This window comes from Fonsecaea multimorphosa (genome assembly GCF_000836435.1).
Source record: "Fonsecaea multimorphosa CBS 102226 unplaced genomic scaffold supercont1.16, whole genome shotgun sequence".
In the NCBI taxonomy this organism is placed as follows: domain Eukaryota; kingdom Fungi; phylum Ascomycota; class Eurotiomycetes; order Chaetothyriales; family Herpotrichiellaceae; genus Fonsecaea; species Fonsecaea multimorphosa.
The window spans coordinates 332,151-351,926 of record NW_015971650.1 but is presented as its reverse complement, the minus strand read 5'-3'; the positions used below and the strand labels follow the sequence as shown (position 1 = coordinate 351,926).

At 53.3% G+C, this 19,776-nt stretch overlaps 7 protein-coding genes across 7 annotated transcripts; 3 read left to right on the top strand and 4 right to left on the bottom strand.

Moving 5' to 3' along the window:
* Positions 1-1,120: 1,120 nt before the first annotated feature.
* Z520_07779 (uncharacterized protein) lies at positions 1,121-3,528 on the bottom strand (the record flags this gene model as incomplete). The annotated part of the gene is made up of 3 exons (XM_016778276.1): positions 1,121-3,101; positions 3,158-3,269; positions 3,327-3,528. 3 exons carry the CDS (start codon positions 3,526-3,528, stop codon positions 1,121-1,123), a joined length of 2,295 nt encoding a protein of 764 aa, XP_016630636.1.
* Positions 3,529-4,343: 815 nt separating this feature from the next.
* On the bottom strand, positions 4,344-6,268 carry Z520_07778 (uncharacterized protein; the record flags this gene model as incomplete). The annotated part of the gene is made up of 2 exons (XM_016778275.1): positions 4,344-4,491; positions 4,545-6,268. 2 exons carry the CDS (start codon positions 6,266-6,268, stop codon positions 4,344-4,346), a joined length of 1,872 nt encoding a protein of 623 aa, XP_016630635.1.
* A 1,778-nt stretch (positions 6,269-8,046) lies between these two features.
* Positions 8,047-8,986, top strand: Z520_07777 (uncharacterized protein; the record flags this gene model as incomplete). Its single annotated transcript, XM_016778274.1, has 2 exons — positions 8,047-8,842; positions 8,901-8,986. The coding sequence occupies 2 exons, from the start codon at positions 8,047-8,049 to the stop codon at positions 8,984-8,986; spliced, it is 882 nt and encodes a 293-aa protein (XP_016630634.1).
* Positions 8,987-9,685: 699 nt separating this feature from the next.
* Z520_07776 (uncharacterized protein) lies at positions 9,686-10,201 on the bottom strand (the record flags this gene model as incomplete). The annotated part of the gene is made up of 1 exon (XM_016778273.1): positions 9,686-10,201. The coding sequence occupies one exon, from the start codon at positions 10,199-10,201 to the stop codon at positions 9,686-9,688; it is 516 nt and encodes a 171-aa protein (XP_016630633.1).
* A 1,541-nt stretch (positions 10,202-11,742) lies between these two features.
* Z520_07775 (uncharacterized protein) lies at positions 11,743-12,619 on the top strand (the record flags this gene model as incomplete). The annotated part of the gene is made up of 2 exons (XM_016778272.1): positions 11,743-11,915; positions 12,055-12,619. 2 exons carry the CDS (start codon positions 11,743-11,745, stop codon positions 12,617-12,619), a joined length of 738 nt encoding a protein of 245 aa, XP_016630632.1.
* Positions 12,620-13,439: 820 nt separating this feature from the next.
* Z520_07774 (uncharacterized protein) lies at positions 13,440-15,837 on the top strand (the record flags this gene model as incomplete). The annotated part of the gene is made up of 2 exons (XM_016778271.1): positions 13,440-14,418; positions 14,486-15,837. The coding sequence occupies 2 exons, from the start codon at positions 13,440-13,442 to the stop codon at positions 15,835-15,837; spliced, it is 2,331 nt and encodes a 776-aa protein (XP_016630631.1).
* Positions 15,838-17,850: 2,013 nt separating this feature from the next.
* On the bottom strand, positions 17,851-19,524 carry Z520_07773 (uncharacterized protein; the record flags this gene model as incomplete). The annotated part of the gene is made up of 6 exons (XM_016778270.1): positions 17,851-17,903; positions 17,968-18,138; positions 18,197-18,320; positions 18,437-18,624; positions 18,692-18,801; positions 18,857-19,524. The coding sequence occupies 6 exons, from the start codon at positions 19,522-19,524 to the stop codon at positions 17,851-17,853; spliced, it is 1,314 nt and encodes a 437-aa protein (XP_016630630.1).
* Between the last annotated feature and the right edge of the window lie 252 nt (positions 19,525-19,776).

Genomic DNA, 19,776 nt, shown 5'->3' with positions numbered 1-19,776 from the left:
GTTGTCGTGGGGTGGAATTGTGGCTGGGAATCGCAGGCTATGTCATTCTGTAGAGGAGAAGGAAAGAAGAGACAGTGACGAAGACGACTGAGATGAATCTCGAGACGTGGGATAGCAAAGGGGAAAATGAAGCAGGAGGAGAGTCTGTCTACCGTTTGTTTTGCAATGAGGCCTAAGAAGGTATGTACCTAGGAAGTAGTGGTATTACTGACACTCACTGACACTCACTCTGGGTGACTGGCACCGTGACCTTCTCCGCAGGCTGCAATGACGAGCCCAATTCCGCTCCTCCACTTCCCACGTCACCATTTTTTGCAGCCCTCGATACTAGTATCTCTCCTTCCACGACTCATTCTCTTCTCAACTTGAAGGCCCCGTCCACTGTAATTCACTCTCTGCCATGTGCCAGCTGCCAGCTGCTAGCTGCTAATTGCCATGCCGCCCCGCCAACAAATTGGCTCTGACCTTGCACCACCCTTTATCCTCACCTTGTCACCCGTGTGCCCCTAAGCGCCACATTGGCTCTCTGCGCCTAGACCGTTGACTCTAAGGACGATCCTCTAATGCCGACTATGCACCTACCAGGCATAGTCCCAGGCACCGCTAACGTACTTTGTAGCCGTGGCTGATAGAAGCACACGCGACCATACGAGGTACAGTACAAAGAATACCCATAGGTACCTAGGTAGGTACCTAGGACGCAACGACTCCAATGAATTGGTATTGGGTATTTGTGCAAACACCACCTCCCTTCCAACTCGCTTCTCTCACACCCTCTGTGCAGTCCCCCCCTTGCAACTCCTCTCCCGCGGTTTTCTTTTTTGGTTTCTAGCAAGGCTAAAATACATATGTTGGAAGAGAAAGATGCGCTCAGAAACCCCGGGAGCTCCCCCTATCCTTCCCAGGTATCAAGTGCCAACCGGGGCCTCAGCCTCAAGAATCGATCTGTTCAAACTCCGGCTCAAGCAGTTCCCTCGACATCCCATCCTTTGGCGCCTAGCCCATAATGCACATTGTTCTTTCCCGGTCGCTGTAAAAAGTCGTCCACTGTCAAGAATTCTCTCCCCTTGCCGGCAAAAATGTCACCGGCTGCCAGTGCTCCTCGAAGACGAAAATCCCTTCAATTCTCGCCTGCAGTAGCAGCTGGCTTGACCTCGCTGGGCTTCGAATCTGCGGGTTTGCTGTCCGCGGCTCCATCAGTCGTCTTGTTCTGGTAAGTGCCTCGTCCGCCACCTCGACCGCCGCGCCCACCTCGATCATCTCCCCGACCGCGCCCACGCCCGCGGAATCCGCCTCGGCCTCGACCGCCTTCACTGTCACTTGCTCCTCCGCTCTGATACCCTCCGCCTCTGGGAGCATTGGTCGATCCAGCCGCCCCCCGGTTACTAGGCTGCCATGTCCCAACTCCACCTTGGCTGTGGTTGTCACGTTGATGAAGACCGGGAACACGGTCAGTGCGCTCTTCAAACCATGTAAACTTCGGAATTTTGCCGGAAGAATTCTTGTGGTTTTGCGCTTCGCCTTGCACTCTGCTCAAAGCAGCTTCGGCAATTTCATGCGTCTCGAATTGCACCTTCCAGTTGGGAAATTTGCCCATCCGGCTAATGGCCTTGATCTTTTCACGGTCTTCGTCACCAAAACAGTCTCGGATATGCTGTTCACTGTCGGCCTGAGACACATAAAGAGCAGTCGGAGGTCTGCGATCGGCTGGAGGCGTTGCAACTTTGGCTTTAGCACCGTCACCTTCACTGATCTTGTCCCCACTGGTACCGTTGGTGGCCGCAAGGGCAGAAGTTGTTGGAACTCCTGAAGTCGATGGTTGAGGCGTCAATGGCTTTCCCTGGGTCACAGGCGGAGCAGGAGACCCTTCTGCAGGAGGAGTTCCCATTTTAACAGCAGGTGTTGGAGCGGGCTGAGGAGTTTGACCAGGTCTGCTCTGCTGCTGCTGATGTTGTGGGGGCGGTTGTTGCTGCAGAGGCTTCTGTTGCTGTGGGAAAGGTTGTGCCGGTGCAGGGAACGCAGGAGTGCGGTTTTGAGGTGGACCAGTCGAAGCAGGGGCAGGAGGCACGGGACCCGAGACCACGGATCCTGGGCCTGTCGGCGGTGGTTGAGGAATAGTCGAAGGGACTGTTGGTTTTCCGCGATGAGCAAAGTTGAAGCCTTGTGCCCGCATCTCCGTACCAATACGGCCACCTTCAATTTCCAAAACAAGGTAGCCGAATGCAGCGTCTGCGAGATTGAAGTTCCACATGTTTTTAAAGGCACTTTCGTCAACCTGGCCTGCCCCCGGTCCACCGCCCACAGGACCGCCAAAAGGATTGCCTCCATTAGCAGTACTGGGCATCTTCTCTACAATTTCCAGAGCGCTGTGAAGAAGAGCCTTGTGATTGGTATTTTGTTCGATCGCCTGCTCCACGTCCATCTTGACAGTCTCCCACACATCCTGGAAGGACGCTTTGGACGCCGCCAACTTTCCGCGGTAGTGGTCAAGCGATGGATTGACAGAAAACTCGTTGTAGGAGCTGCCGTATCGGAAATGTAGACCCGCTGAAATGGAGAAATCAGCCTTCAGAGTGACAGAGAGCTGGTTGAGGATGCCGTCCCTGGCAGGTGACGCGTGTGTCAGAAAGATGCGGGTTTCTGAGGGGTCGTAAACGCGGTTCGCAGTGTCGATCAGAGCGCCAATCTGAAGCAGCGTTGTCCACATGGTGCCTTGGCCGCCTGCAATATAGGTTTTGCCTTCTCCGTTGTCAAACAGCTTGTGAATGACGACTGCGCCGCCGAGACCGAGGAGTCTGAGTTTTACTCCGCCAATATCGAGTAATCTTGAATTAACCTCGTCGATAATGTGCAGATTGTCCACCTTGTACTCGCCCGACCGAAAACGTTCCAACACTCTCACATCTTCGCAAGCGCCCCAAACCGTGTAAACAGGCACGTCAAGGGTGATTTGCTTGTTGAGCAGAAGTGGTAATTCTGACAGGGGTAGTTGGTCCGGTGTGAACATTTGCTTGATCGGCCGCTGAGGCTGAGGCTGAGCAATTTGGCGCTTGACATTTTCACTCAGGAGTGGAGAGTATTGGGCGACATGTTTCAGTGTCCTAAAGCTGGTGTCAGCCATGGTGCCCAAACTGCCGCACCTGGAGTATATCCTTACTTCTCGGCTATCCTCTCCAGCGAAGTGTTGTCATAGAACCCAAAATCGCCGGTGTGTAAAATATAGTCGGCCTTCGCAGTTTTTGCCAGCTCATTGAGAGATCTGAGATTTCCTGGGATTTCCTGCATCAGACCTGACTTGTGGGCTGAATGAAGCAACACGGACTAACCTCTGACATCTGCGATGCAAAGAACTCGAATGGAACCGGACTGAATGATGCGGCCGTTGTTTGGCAAGAGCGCTTGAGCCCCAGGAGTCGGCCCTGAGGCTGTACCGTTGGGGAGGTATCCTGGATTCGGGAACTGAGGTCGTGGCTGTTGGTACAGATGAATCAGCGGAAGTGCTATGGGGGTCACGAATCGGGCCGCCATAGTTGCGCAAGAAGAGAGGGGAAGGAAGGAGTTCAAGTCTGGCTTCTGGTGTGAAAAAGGAAAGGGACTTACTGAAGCCATGAGTGAATGGCAAGCTGGAGGTCGTGGATGCAAATAAGGCCGCAGGCAGTGAAGTGTGCGGCGACTCAAGAGATCTGGAAGATTGGGAGTGTATTAGTATTAGAAAGTTGTCTGGGCTTTTACGAGATGAAGGCGCGTCTAGCTCAGAGATATTGGAGGACGGGCAAGGAGAACAATGGTAGAAAGGCGATGGAGAATATGTAAAGGCTCGACTGTTCAGACTGTCAGGTCGTTCGGGACAAATTCATGGGCGAAACCCCAGGAAAGCAAAATACAAGCGGCAAGAGCTGCTCTTGCCTGTATGGGACTAGTCTCTTGGCATTCCGCCCCTTTACTTCTGTCACAGACTCACAGCTGAATAGAAGAACCAGCTTGCCAGCACAGGTTTCTTTGTATCAGAGGTAGGTGACATGTTGCTGCTGCTACATCTTCCACACAGCTCGTGCGGGAAGTCTGTGAATGAAGGGTCCTCACCAACATCACAATAAGTTGGCGGGCAGACGTTGTTACATGTAAATAAGTCAAACCTTGCCCTCGGCCAGTACAACTCCAAATCGCATCATCCCCGTGGTAGCTTCATAGCACACATGCAGGCCAGGTATATCCCAAAGCAGCCATTTTTTCATGGTATAGAATGCCTTCCTGCAATCCACCCATTGATAAGTCCGAACGATCGCACTTGAGTACATCCCAAGGCCTCAGTCGAGGCCCTCAGTCGAGCACCTTTTTCGTGTCTAGACAGCGCCCAAGATCTTCTCGACGTCCTTCTTGTCGACAACGGCGCCACCCTCGGAGCACTTAGCCTTTGCTCGGAGCTCACTACACAGGTTATCAATGTCAATCTCGCCATTTCGGAATTTCTCCATTGACTGCAGTCGATCCCTATGACTGATGTTAGCATCTTGGGCTCAATTCTAGGTTAGGGGTTTACCGACCATATCTTATTGCAGGTCATGGGTTTCTCATTGTCGGGAACAACTTCCTCATTGCCATTCTTGGCCTCTTCCACCTGTTTCAGAAGGTCTGTCTTCGGTTCCGGCGCCACGTCGCTGTAGTTGTGGAGCGGACTACCTAGATCCGGAAGCGGATAGGCATCGTTAAAGAATGCCCCAAAGTCTTGGGACAGAATATTGTCTTGTGACTCGCGATAGTCGCCAAACAAAATCGGGTCAAAGGAGTTGTTGTTTTGTTGAGCAAGCCAGTTGATGCCGTTGACGTCGAAGCCGGGGTCGTTAACATAGCCTAACGGGTTTTCGTTAGACATTTTCAAGATTGGAGGTATTGGATCCTCCGCGCAGCCACAGGCCAGCTGGAGTTGATCGCAGAGATAGTCCTTACCACCAAATGGAGCTTGATTTTCTTCACTGATAGGGTTGAGATTGTACTCAGTAAGCTTATTTGCGGGAGAATTCAAGCTCGGTTCTGGAGAAGTGCCAATGGACGATATGGCATTATGGGACTCAGTGGATGAACTCGGGGAGTCGGAATTGGAAATACTCGAGTTCGAGTATAGCCCGGGCATATTGCCCAAGGCTCCGTTGTCAAGGCTGCCGCGGTTATTCTGGTTGGCAGCGTTGTACGCAGAGACGGCAGATTTTGGGAAGTAGCCTCCCAGGCTAGCATGGCGACTGGCTTCCAGAATTGATGGGCTAAAAAGTCCAGACAAACTGTCCACACTTCCATGCTGCTCTTGTTGCTGACTCTGGGGCTGGGGAGAGGCGGTAAAAGTGTTGGCGATGGGCGACTGGCTCATAGATCCATATCTTGTAGGTTGCTTCTGTGAACCCGAAGTAGAACGACGGCTGGCTGCAGTTTGACTACCTGGGGTTGCACTTGGGGTAGGAACAGAGGGCGATCTGCCAATGCTGGTGCTCTGTGGCTTCTGCATACTTGAGTTGCCAAACAACTTCGTCGCAGGCATTGGCGGCAGATCACCAAACTTGGGAAACTCGAACTGGAAGTCGTTGCCATTGGGATTGCGATTTTGCCCGGTTGCTACTGGCTGCGACCTATTCAAGCCATTGCTGCTGATCCACGAGAGGCGCTTGCGGTATTCTTTCAATTCGACTTGCAAGCGCTCCACCTGGGCACGAAGGAGGCCATTTTCGTGGTTGGCCGACTCCGAGGCCTTTTCCAAGTCTTCGACTTTGGTTTCTAAATCCTTAAGGTGCTTCTCTTTGCGCTCCCTAAAGGCTCGTTGAGCGGCGCGATTCTGGGCCTTGCGTTTGGAGGTAGGCTCGGAAGTCAATGGCTTCCTCCCCGGCTTTTTGGCCGTTTTGTCTTCGCCTTCTCTTCTTTTACCGCCTCCTTCGTCGTCGTCTTCTTTTCCATCAACGCTCTTTCGCTTATCGTGGAGTTCGGTGGTTGCCGGCTCTCCGGGTATCTCACCGATCATGCGACTATTCTCATCAAAGTCAAATGACTCATCTCCAAAGTCGGCATCGGGATCAAAGTCCAGGAATGGGCTGTCATCACTGAACTCGAGATTCCCCGACCCAGGAGCACTGGACATGTTTGGCGTGAAGTTGAGATTCTGTGGGGTGTTCCTTTGGGTGTTCGACGTCGATTGTTTAGGCGAGTGGTTCGCATTCAATGCCGCCATAAGAAGCTCTTGTTGCTCTGGGGACAGGTAAAGACCGTCTGTAGACCGTCGCGACATGGATTTGGTGAAAGCTGCGGGATCTCTGGGAGGACGATTTGTTCAATTGCGTGAGCCTCAGGCTAAGGTCGTCGGTACAGAGGCGGGAACAAGATCGATTGCAAAAGGTACCAGACGGTGCCCCCTTCTACCGCGTCAATAAGCAGTATCGAGAGGCGGCCTCCAATGTCGCAGGTTGGATAAGAAAAGTGTGGAGGAGAAAGGAAAATGGATGGAGGGATGAGAGCAGAGTGGGATAGAGGGTAAAGGACGCGGGAGCGAATAATAGGCGGGGCGGCCACTGCACCAGGGACAATGCCTCCCCAGGGAAAAGTAGGTTTGATTCGGTAGAAAGCCCTCAATGATGGCACAGGCGGATTTTGAGGTGAGCAGACCCTGAGGACACTCCGGAACGGACAAATGGGATGCAAGTGGCTAAGGGAAGGGGAAAAGCAAGATACGAAAAGAAAAGGGAAGGGGAAGGAAGGGGATTGTGAGTTGCGATGAGATCAATCCGGAGTGCTGGGTGGCAGATGAGTGCTAAGTTTCTGTGGAATCTACCTACCTAGGTAGGGCGCAGACCCCGTAGCGTGAGGTCTACTACTCGGTACACTGCAGTGCTGACCTGCAAAGAACCCTGCCGAGAGGGACCAGATGCCACCTATAGGCTTCTCCTTCAGGTACCCCCCGTTGGTGATGCTCTTTACCCGGAAGCCCCCAAACCGCTAGATTATTCTCGCTAACTGCCTCTGGACGGGGCAGGATGCCTAGCTAGAGGGGGCATCTCGGGGGGTGTGCATGCCTGGACCTAGCCTATAGGTAGATGCCCCATTGAGGGTGGTATGCGGGTATGTTTTCCCCTCTTGGATTGCCTCTTTGCCTCTGTCCACAACAGCCCCTCGCGCACATAGCTATTTAGAATTATTTTCTTCAACAACCTCTTGATCGTAGATGAGGGAAAACCACGCGTTTGGGCCAGGGTCAGATGTGGCGAATGCTCGGGCGAAGGCAGCAGGAATAGGCAAAGCAGACAACGTGTGAGCTGGGTGTGAGTGGTGCTCAAGTTGATTTCTAAGCGGCAGTGAGTCGCGACCGATCCATGCCCATCCACGGCGGTCCATCTCAATACCGATTCCAACCATGTCGACGAATCAGCGACGCTGCCTGCTCACTGCCACTCTACCACAAACAGCCTGCCCAGCCGTCATCCTGCCTTTCCACCAATTGTCGCAGCGCCTCAAGCGCAAATTTACTTCGTCAGGATACGAGGACAATGGGTCCCGCGAGGTACCTTTTGCGCCATCATATAGTCACACCCGCTGTGTCAATTTAAGTTCTTACTCTGGGTGTTTTCTTCAGATCGACGTCATCATCCCTCCTCATCCTAGTGATCCGTGGTGTCCGTAGGTTGTCACCTGAGGCTGTGGTCGGCGAGGATTCCGGTAGGGAACTTGACGTGTTCGGTTTCTCGTAGAAGGGCCGCGGCACAGCGACTAAAAAGGCACACTGTTTGAGAGGGTGAATGGGGACTAAGAATGAGTCCGTCAAAGGACGATGGAGTGTTAGCTTCCAACCTCGAGATTCCCGACTGCGCAGGCGAAAAGGCTTGGCAAGGCGCAGGCGCTGGCAGTGGCCTCTCCATCTTTCCCGTTGTCAAACTACAGTGCTTGATGAAGACCCATATCCAACCGCGCTCTAACTGATTGATTTGTACTTCAGTTCTTGTAATTTAGAACCACTTACACCCCATCTCTCCTTTGCGCCCTCATCGTCCTCCCTCACCCCGCAAATTCTTAGCCATGAGCAGTGCGGAAGTCGCAGCCCTCGAAGGCGAAGTGAAGGAATACAAACTTCAACTGGAGACGGTCCAGCTGAGTCTGCAAAATGATCCGGACAATAGCGAGTTGCAGAGTCTCAGGCAAGAACTTGAAGAAGTCATTTCCCTCACCGAATCTGCCATTGCAGAACTAAAGCCTCCATCAGCGCCCGCTCCGCCTGCACAACCCGCAACGCCGCCGGTGAAGGAAAAATGGTCCAAAGAGAATCATCCTGCGTATCAGGCCGGGTATCGGAAGCCAGAGGTCGAATCGGAAGAAACGAGCAGTCCCTCAGCCTTCTCTGTCAACGACACAGTTTCGGCGAGATGGAAATCCGGCGATGGTGGATACTATACGGCGCGCATCACATCCATCACAGGCTCATCCAGTGACCCAGTCTACATCGTAACATTCAAAAACTACGGCAATACAGAAACACTCAAAGCAAAGGACATCAAGCCGCTGACCAATGAAGCCAGGAAGCGCAAGGCTGATGGAATGTCAGGATCATCCACCCCAGTGTCTCCGCCGGCGAACCCAAATGTCATCTCCGCTGCAGCCAGCGTCGACCCAGCTCTGGCACAACAAGCCCGCCGTGAACCAAGCAAAGTCAGCGATGGTCCCATTCGGCCGGCAAAGATACCTCGCAAGGTCAAGGCCAACAAGGAGCTGGAAGCCGGCAAGTCCAAATGGCAAGATTTTGCAGCCAAGAGCAAGGCCGGGAAAATCACCAAGAAGGAAAGCATGTTCCGCACGGGCGAAAGCGTGAATGCCAGAGGTAGGTGCTCCTTTCTCAGCCTTTGAATTTCGAGGAAATGTTACTGACTTGCCTCAAGTGGGCTTTACCGGCAGTGGTCATGAGATGCGTAAAGACCCTACTAGAACGCGACACATTTACCAGCAGGGCGGCCAAGACGAATGAAGACTGCATTGGGAGGCATCTTGAGTCTGCATTTGCAATCAGTATCTATCTTGCTTGATTTGAGCGTTCATGGGTTTTACGAGGCAAACGCTGACCGGATGGCAAACTGCAGATTCAGCCACGACATCCACGGGCGATGCTCGGGACGGAGCCAGGCGTAGATTCATAATGAGACAAGTATCTTCCTTATTGGCATTATGACAGTCTCTGACCTATTGAGTTCTCATTTGCAGGATAGCAACTCAGCCTTCACGCTGAGAGCACGTCTGCATTTGACTGGTGAGCGTCACACCCAAAGGAAGTGGCCGATCATGTCAGTTGATCGTTGGATCTTGACGGAAATTGTTCATTCCATTGACCATGCCGAGTAGCTCTGGAACCCGCAAGGTCCTTCTGCTCTGCTGGGGCATTGTCGCAGTCTGCCATGCACTGTTGTTTGACAGAGGCCTCGGAGAACGCAATCCTAGCTGCAGGTTCTTACTTGACCTGCCAGACCATCATCGTAGCTGGGATATGGTCTTCCGAATACTGTACACACTTTCGTCTTTGCAAGCTTGTTGGCTTGCGAAGGTTGTGTTTGTCGCCTAAACCCCACCGACTGTGCGTCCCGTCTCGTATGTTTGAGGCGGAATCGGGCCAGTCACTGGGGAGATGTGCTCTTGACCGAAGTAGATATAGATGTAAGCAGTATTGTTTTGTTCATAGTCCACCCTGGATTCTGAAACTGCTCACGACCAACACAAGCATATTGATCACTCCCCACAACAACGGCGTCCAGGTACTCATGCCAAAATAACCAGCATTGTAAATCGCACCCAAGACCAGTCCCACCAAGCTGCCCGCCAACAACGCCTCGCTCGCCCCAATGACAACGTACACGATGGGCACGATCCAGACCCAACTCAACGTCTCGCCGATGGGATTGTCACCCAACAACTTCCTGTTCTTGCTACTGAGCAGCCTGCCCGCGGGGGAGTTGAGGTACTTGCGGCGCTGGTTGGCCGAGGAAAACTGCATGAGCACGGCCCAGGTGGCGACGCAGCTGTGCGCGGCGACCATGGTGATGAGCGTCCAGTACAGCGTGTAGCGGTAGATGTCGGCCAGGAAATAGAGGTACTGAGCCTCCCCCGGGTTGGCGTGGACGGGCCAGTACAGCGCGGGGAATTCGGGGGTTACGTAGGAGAGAGGGACGCCGCCGCCGTAGGTTGTTGCCATCTTCTTTTCTTGTTTGGGTGGGAAGGGCAGGAGATGAGGGTGGCGGGTGTTTCAAGGGCCCCAGTCGTGTGAGGAGTTCATGGCCGTGTCCGCATGGTGGTTGATGTTGATTCACAGAGTCAGCTTGCGATATTGGAAACATTCTGCTCCATACTGCGGATTCCGTGCACACCCGAGGTTTATCCGCAGATATTGAGACGCGAATGGATCCCCGTTCCCTTTAGGTTTTGCTCCAAGAGACGTGAAGTGAACGACAGCAAAGAAAACCAGGATATATGCCCCTAGTATCCCGCAAGGACAACTAGGAGGGAGCTACACTGCGTGTCAGCCTTGTACATGGCCTTTCACCTTTTGCGAATTGTATTCCCGCTTCGAAAGATAGCCAGCCCATACCACGTTTCTGCCGATGACCTACTGTGACACTGACACCAGGCAGATTCTGCATGAGATTCTTCTCACTTCGATCACGGCGCTGCAGAATCTCTCAATCAAGTGAATAAATCTCTTTTGAAAGGCACGCTAAGAATGAAGAAGTCAACGGTGGTGAATAAAATACTGGAGAGAAACAGGCTTTCCTTTCCCTATTATATCCTTTGCTCGTCGTCGAGATGGCTGGACAACAATTCCCTACCTCGTTTACCAGTGTGCACATACAACGAGAGAGGCAGATGCTCTACGAATGTGGTAATGGGGCAAAAAGAAGCCGCAAATGGGTGAGCGACTCTGTCTGGAAGAATCTACCATCTATTGCACAATTTCTGACCGATGGCATCTTTCCTGGCGGCGAGCGTGCGACTAGGAAAGTTCAGCATCTTTAATCCCTCCCTTCATGACCCTTCACTCACATTTCGACAAGACAAAACCGACAACAGGAGGTTGGGCTTATCTGGAACAGCTTACCGCTCGCTGGGCCCTTGTGGACGCACCCACTCAAGTCGAATCACCTTGCCAGTGCCATCTTCTGTCCTCTTTTGCAGTAAGCTACGCTATTCTTGCAATGACACCAGTCTTTGTATACTAGACATGACGGGTCCAGCATACAGCATCCAGCGAGCAAGGAATCGAAGCCTCTTCGGCGTATATCACGGTGCAGATTCGTGGTGCAGCACTATCATAGTGAAGAGACATGATTAATCGGAGGCTTTCGGTTCTTTTCTTACTTTTTAAGAGAAAAAATTTCAAGTCGAGGAGGTGTTGACATTCCGCTGTAAGGCTGAGCAGAAAGGGGTTTGGAGTGAGGTATGGAGTTCCTAGTGGGGATGTACTTCATTGGCAGAAAGTGCAGTCGTCGCTCAGCTAGGATGGAAGGGAGCTACTTCGAATCCACATTTTCATGCTTGAAAGTTGCTGCCTGAAGTACGCGGCATTGATTTGAAATACATACATACATACATATATATATTTATCGGCCTCTCCTTGCTGTCCGCTGGGCACAATATGTTCTCAGTCTCATTAGATTCAGCCATCCAAAAGACTTCCAACTGTGCTTCTACCCCTCTCTATCAAACTTCTCCAAAAGTGAACCAAGAGAGCACACAACCATGGCCGCCGCGCAAGCCGAGCCCGAGATCATCCTTTACGACCTGGCCTGCATCAAGAACGTCTGCTTTTCGCCTGTTGTCTGGCGAATCCGCCTCATGCTCAACTACAAGCAGATCCCTTACAAGACCGTCTTCCTCGAGTTCCCGGACATCGAACCCACGCTGAAAGAGCTGTGAGTTGATCTGTTCTTCGCCTTCCTTTGTTGCCTCAAATTACCCATCCCTTTCCACGTCTCCAATGCACACGGGGTGCAAAACCACTCCCATGGTGCGTCAGGGAGCTTGTCCTGACGTTGGGAAAACCCCTCCCAGGGGTATTTCGCTATCGGGATCTCAGACCAAATATACCGTCCCGGCAATCCACCACGTCCCGAGCAAGACATACTTGATGGAATCGGCGGTCATCGCGCAATTCCTCGAGTCGACATACCCGGACCCGCCGGTGCCTTTGACGTCGGAGCTAGGGCGCGAAATCGAAGCAAAAGCACGCAGTGTGAGCGGCGCCGTGTTCCGCGCGTCGACGCTGCCGCGCGAGATCAACATCCTGTCGCCGCGCGCGCAGGAATATTTCAGACGCACGCGCGAGGCCTCGCTCGGCCACCGCCTCGAGGACCTGCTTGACGACCCGGCCAAGGAGGACGCGGCCTGGTCCGCGGCGAGCGAGGGCTTGCGCGCTGTCGGCGAGCTGATGCAGACGCACAAGGCCGAGGGCCCCTTCGTGCTGGGCGCCCGGCCGAGCTACACCGACTTCTTCATCGCAGGGTCCTTGCAGAGCGCGAGGGTGGTGGATGAAGGTGTGTTTCAGCGGTACATGAAGTATTCGGGCCGCACGGAAGTTTATGAGGCGTGTCTGCCCTATATGGAGAAGAAGGATTGAGCACGAAACATGAGAATACGGGGCACACCTCAAGACTAATAGGCAAGACCGAGGGGCTTGCTCCATAGGATAGACAGGACATTTTTAATCGAAAGGAAGACTAATCCGCAGACACATGCTGTTGTTGTTGGAGCATTAATCTGCCCGGAGCACGGCGAGCAGCACCAGCCCCAGGATGCCGGACCCATTCGACATTCTCGAAGCGTTGTTGTCTCTAAAAACGACCTGAGGATCAGACATTTAGCTATTAGATCAATCCCCCAGGTTTCGCGAGCCCCAGCCAACAAGACCCCGCGTTGATTGCTTCCCTTCCGGTAAATATCCACTTAATGACTTCTTACCTACTGTGTCAACCACTGCTCCTCTCTCTCAGGCCACTAGGCTTACTCACAACCAAAGGATTCTGCCTAAATAGCCTGGCGTGTGGGCTATTAGGTAGTCAAGCCGAAGTATTGCCCAAGTTGTCTGCCAAGAATGCTCCTTACATTTGTTTGACCAAAATCGTCACTTTCCTCCGGATTTTATCCTTGATTGATTAGACACCGGTACTTTGACGTTCTGGGGAACAAGTCTTCCATCGCTAGGTGCCATATCTATCTAACTACTAATGTGATGGCTCGAAGGGAGTGTAGCGCCTCTCTTGCAGAGTGCTTCTACACAAACATACACTGTTGGACGGTAACAGTCTAAAACACGTGAAAGGCTTGTCCCCCAAGATACCGGAGTCGTCGGTGTGACTACAAAGTCTACAAATTGTCAAGTATTTGCTCCCCCTAGCAGCTTGATCCCCAAAGAGCCACTTCAGTCCCCGTCGCCCAACATGAAGTTCACCGAGGGCATGTGGCGGACGCGATCCGGGGTATCTTTCAACTGGATGGGCAACGTGGAGCGGCTTCACGATAACAACGACGACAACGCCGTCGACCTGCTGCTCACGAAACCACAGAAAAGCCGGGGCGACACGCTCAACGTCGGCACTGTCTCTGCTCGGATTCGCACTCCGCTCGAAGGAGTCATCGCCGCAAACTTCACGCATTGGAGCGGCGAGGAGGATCGAGGCCCCTATTTCCCTCTGTTCGAGTCGTCGCCAACCCCGAAGATTCACAATAACCCAGGGCAATCGCTGGACTACACGAGCGGACCGCTAGACTTGTCGATCAACACGACCCCCAATGAGCTGGCATTCACGTACTCGTGCAACTCCAAGAGACTCACGGGCCACTCGTTTCGCTCCATCGGCGTGGTGTCGTGCTCGGATACCCCGGGGTACCGAATCTCCGAGGGCATGTACGCTCAGCAGGACAACTACATGCTGCTGGAACTCGACCTCTCGGTGCACGAGAAGATCTACGGGCTCGGGGAGCGGTTCGGCCCGTTTGTCAAGAACGGGCAGAGTATCGACGTGTGGAACGAGGACGGCGGCACCAGCTCCGAGCTGTGCTACAAGAACATCCCCTTCTACCTGTCCAGTCGCGGCTATGGCGTCTTCATCAACAACCCGGCCAAAGTCATGCTGGAGATCCAGTCGGAGCGCACCACTCGTGTCAACATCGCCGTCAAGGGTGAGAGCCTCGAGTATATGGTCATCGCAGGCCCGTCGCCCAAGGAGGTTCTGGACCGCTACACTGCCTTAACGGGCCGTCCGGGCTTGCCTCCCGCCTGGTCGTACGGGCTCTGGCTCACGACGTCGTTCACGACTTCGTACGACGAGCAGACAGTCACCTCGTTCCTCGAGGGCTTCAAGGAGCGGGATATCCCACTGAAAGTCTTTCATTTTGACTGTTTCTGGATGAAATCCTGTATGTTTCCTTCTACTTCACCTTTCAGCCTTGTTCCTCGATCAATGGCACTGACCGTATCATCCAGTCCAATGGTGCGACTTCCAGTTCGACGACGACAACTTCCCAGACGCAACGGGCTACCTGCGGCGCCTGAAGGAGCGCGGGATGAAGGTCTGCGTGTGGATCAACCCGTACATTGCGCAGGCGTCACCCTTATTCCTCGAGGGCAAGAAGAACGGCTACTTCGTCATGCGCGCCGACACGCCGCGGCCGACCGTCTGGCAATGGGACAACTGGCAAGCGGGCATGGCCGTGGTGGACTTTACGAACCCGGCGGCGCGGGAGTGGTACGCGTCGCACCTGCGGCGGTTGATGGACATGGGAGTGGACAGCTTCAAGACGGACTTTGGCGAGCGGATCCCGTACCTGCCGCACCAGGTGCGGTACCACGACGGCAGCGACAGCGTGAGGATGCACAACTTCTACGCCTACCTATACAACCGCGTCGTGTGGGAGGCCATGTCTGGCAAAGGCAAGGCGCCGTGTCTGTTTGCGCGCTCGGCCACCGCCGGCGCGCAGCAGTTCCCCGTGCACTGGGGCGGCGACTGCGAGAGCACGTTCGAGGCCATGGCCGAGACGCTGCGGGGTGGGCTGTCGCTGGCACTCTCGGGCTTTGGGCTCTGGGCCCACGACATCGGCGGCTTCGAGGGTCTGCCAGACCCGGCCCTGTACAAGCGCTGGGTCCAGTTCGGGCTGTTGGGCAGCCACTCGCGCCTGCACGGCAGCTCGAGCTACCGCGTGCCGTGGATCTACGACGGGGACAAATACTCGGGCGAAGACGAGGCGTGCAGCCGCGTGCTAAAGGATAGCGTCGAGCGCAAGCTGGCCCTGACACCGTACCTGCTGCTCACGGCGCTCGAGGCCCATCTCCACGGAACGCCCGTCATGCGCGCCATGCTGCTCGAGTTCGGCGACGTCGACAACAACACGTGGACACTGGACACGCAGTACATGCTCGGCAGCGAGCTGCTGGTCGCGCCGGTGTTCGACAAGAGCGGCGAAGTCACCTTTTACGTCCCCTTTTCGAGTCGCACAGATCCCGGCGGCGCATCACAAAAAGCCAAGTGGAGGAGTTTCTTCGACCACACCAAAACATACGAAGAGGGAAGATGGTATACCGAGACCCATGGATTCGACACGTTGCCTCTCCTCGTCAGACCCGGGGGTGTTGTGCCGTTCAACCCGAGCTTGAAGGCGCCGGACGGAGACATCATCAAGGGTCTGCAGGTCCTGGTCAACGGGCCCCTGGATGGCGAGAAAGTGGTCGAGCTCGTCGAAGCCGGCGATGTGGCTAGGGTGGCCAAGACGTTTACCGTCGACGAAGGCTTGATTGTTAAGGGGGTTCAAGGCATCCAGGTTGTGGATCTGGCTAAATAAAAGAGTTCGTTAGACATGGATATAGACCATAGACATAGACAGACAGACGGGGCTTGACTGCGCTCTAAATATCTCGTGCGAAATACCACATACATCTTGGGAGAAGGGTGGAAGATGGGTATTGGTGGGGCATAGAAGGTACCGAGCCGATGAGGAAGAGAATAGAAAGAGAAGACCTCGTCCAAACAACTCTAAGGGAGTACGGATATCGGAAATGCCTTTGAATCGTTAACCACTGGTGAGACTATTTGCATTTTGATATCTGGACGAGAGAGTGACCCTTCTCTTTTTTTTTTGGAAAGGAATTTATGAGAAAATAAGATCTGCTGCCACGGTAGCTACCATATCATTTAGGGGCCTCTCTCTCATTATTCGCGATTACGGTGCGAGAAGTACATTAGTATCTAAGTCCGCTGGATGAGGGTAGGTCGGCAATACGGCGAATGGATCCGAGTGGACGGACCCTGCTCGACGTAGATAACACATATAATAAACAATGCATGTTGAGTCTTTCTGTAGCCATATATAAGGGGGGGGGGGATGCAGTAATGCACCACGGTGGGTGGTTGTGATGAATCGCGAAGCCTAGGCTGTCACAAGAGACAAGGGTTTCTCTTGAAGAGGGAAAAAGCAACCAGAGGTAAACCCATGTATGAAAACACGAGAGCAAAGAGGGTTCAGAAAGCACTTGATAGCTACGGACAGAGGCAAAACCCGAAGGTAGCTGCATTGAAGAGCTACCTATGGTTGTCTGGCGTATATGTAATTTGCTCGTGAGGTTGGTGTGGTGCCGATCCGCTGCTCAGGAAGCTAACCAGATGAGGCTGGTTGTATGTATGAAGTCAGGGAGCGGAGCGGAGTGTGAGCGTCTCTATACCTTCAGATACCGGAAGGCTGTGTCGACAATCCACATTGATCACGAAGCTTGGATACCGACACCTTCTATCTCATTTCACAATCTCACCATTCAAAGTGGAATGCCTCGCAAATTCGCGCGCACGAAGACCTTGGGGCATTCGCACTATAAATGTTGTCGATCAAAACAACAGAGGATGAAGCGATTTACCCGTCGTATTACATGTCACTAATGGAATAGCATACTACGATGAAGGATCTGCATTGTCCAACTTTTCTAGATCCTCTCAGCGTGTCGGCGTGATTTTTCATTGCGTTGGGTCGTGTCAGGATGCTCGAGTGCTCACCCAAGGTTCGTCCGTTCTTTGTGAGCACGTTTTGGCTGCATCGCCGCCGCCTTGGCCAGCTTGCCTTAGTCACCTAGAGAAGTCCGAGATTGCCGACGGTATTGAAATCTTCGCGTGGTCTGCTCCCAGTGCCTTCTCGTATCCAGCCAGCGCTCGTCGATGGGTCCAGCGGTCCAGGCTGCTCTCGCCCCATCACCTGCACAGACGAGAGAGACAGGAGACATATTAAGTACGATGCTTTGTCCCCCAACGGATCGATGTGGCGTGCATTCGATGAACATGATGGACGTCAATCAAGTCCGAACTATTTGGCTAGCATTGGCCCAATAGGGCACAAAACGTGGACGTGGGTCAAGGTTCGTATTTGAAAGGGGAAACGTACAAGGGGAATATTACTCTGCTCTCCCCCGTATGTAGATAAATGCCCTGGCTCGTATATGTGCACAAACCCCAGTAAAATACAAGGGAAATTCGTTATGCAGAAGAAAGACATGATGATCAGGCACGAACGGATTGATCTGAATCCACCCCTAGTCCAAAAGCCCAGGCACTGCTTCAAGTCAAGCGTGAGTTTGTAGAGTGGGATATCCGTTCCAGACGATCCGACTCGTGGTTGAGCTCAGCGCATCTTGTTGATAATGCCGGGCTTCTTCTGTCTTGCAGCTGCTGACATGGTTCAAAAACCCACGTATTCCCGTCGCTTCGTGATTCGTGGTAGACGTGTTCTTCTCCGGTGAGAAATTGGGACGACCACATTTATTATCGAGCCTATCCTTCTCCGAGATCCCTGACCATGTTGAGAGAAGGCAGACTAGTTGTCGGCCGTCGTACTACTCCTGAGGAGACTGTACACTTTCGCTGCGTCTGTGAAGAATGTCAACACCATGCTCGACCCTATGAAGTTGGACCATGTGGCTTTTGCACTTACGATCAGAGGTCCCGAACCGAATCTTGAAGTCTCCTCCTCGACGATCGTCGTAGTTGCTATACCGCAGACTCTGGCGGCGCCGATGGCCCATACCGTCTTTCATGACGGTCATTTTTGCGCCATAAAACGACACCGAATAATCACCGGCCTTGTAGCTCACATTGCCCGGATCTGATTCTCGTTAGCACTCTGCAAGTGACTGGTCTGCCGGGCAATGGGGAACCTCTACCTTGAAACATGAACCCGGGGCCTTGATCGGGCCATAGAAACAAAATACGATCACGGCGACGATACCAGTCCGGGTGCAGCTCCAGTACTTCCGCAATGTATTTGATGTGGTGCTGGCCTTGCGACTGTGAGGAACTGATCAGTGGTTTGACAGGGCTGCTTGCGCCTTGTCGGCATGTAACACCATCGATGTGACTAGCAAACTTCACCTCGCAATTGTCCACCAAAGTCCGCAGGCTACGGGCATCTGAAGAACCGTTATCCCTATCTCCAGGAATAAGACTGAGTCAGAGTCATGAGACTTGCCTTCTCGATTGAGGAACCTGAGAGACACTCGGTCACAGCCATCTTGAGGTGCCTCGGAGACAAGGACGGTAACATCCTTGCGGCTGCCTCGAGGGTATGTTAGGAGCTGGCGCGTTTTGTCCACTAAGCAGCGAGTTAGCCAGTAGTCAAACTCGAGGCTGTGAAAGCTTGGAATTGATTGTGCTCTTACACTTGTAAAGTTCGGGATGCTGTCCCACGTTCCAAAGAAGGAAGGCGACTATTTCGTTCACATCTGAGATCTCTCCGAGTAGGACCACGACCTTAGTGTCGCCGAGGAAACTGCGTCAAGTCAACGTTTGCGAAAACCTCTCGTCGCCTGATTTCGAACCTGTACCAGCGGTAGGTCTCGTCTTTGGCACACAAAGTCTCGACCCAAGCTTTGGCTTCACGGCGACTCAGATTCACAACACTAGACAGAGCTGGGGGTACTCGCTGCTTTCGGGTCCAGAATGCCCTGAAAAGCTTTGTTGGGCTCGGCTGCCGCTCCCGATCGAGAAGCTCGCTGACCATCCTAGCGATGGTAGCTGTGACTATGTGGTTGAGGTTGGCGAGATCATATTCCGCGTCGTCGAGTTTGGATGATAAAATCGCAATCATGGCCTGTTCTTTCTCTGCAGGGGAGAGAGTGTAGCCGACGTATGATTTAAGCCCGTCCCAAACTTTTGTGATGGTCGTCTCCTGGGTCTCCCGAGTGTTGTGAGCGATCTTGAGCCTTTGAATATCATGAGCAGCCTCAAATAGAGCCGTGGATGCCTCATCAACCACCTCCTGTACATTCTTGCTTTTTAGATTATTAGTGTCGAGGACACGGGCTCCATCGCCACGCAAAAGCTCGCCGAAGATACACAGGGAGAGCGAAACGCGAGTGCTTCGCTTGTGGAGTTGTCGTACTTCGTTTGAGAAGGTCCCCGCCGCTTTGGAGAGTTGATCGTAATGAAAATATAGCGCCACAGAGTGCGTCAAAGCCTGGTCGGCCAGCATAACTAGTGTCAGCGGTGTCATGCTGCCAGTCGAGGCGAGGCAGTCTGAGGGAGAGCTAGGGAGGATTCATAAAGGCGAATGGGCTGTCAACAAAAAGAAGACGGGAACCGACACAGGCGCGGGGAATTGATTGTCGCATAGCGGTCAATTCTGCAAGCCCCGCAGGATTGGGTGAGGGCGCATATCGGCCAAGAGTCTTTTGTTAGGCTGAGAACGTTGTACGTATCATGGTGGGAGCGCCCTCGTACAAATTGAGCGTCAGGCTCCAAGCTA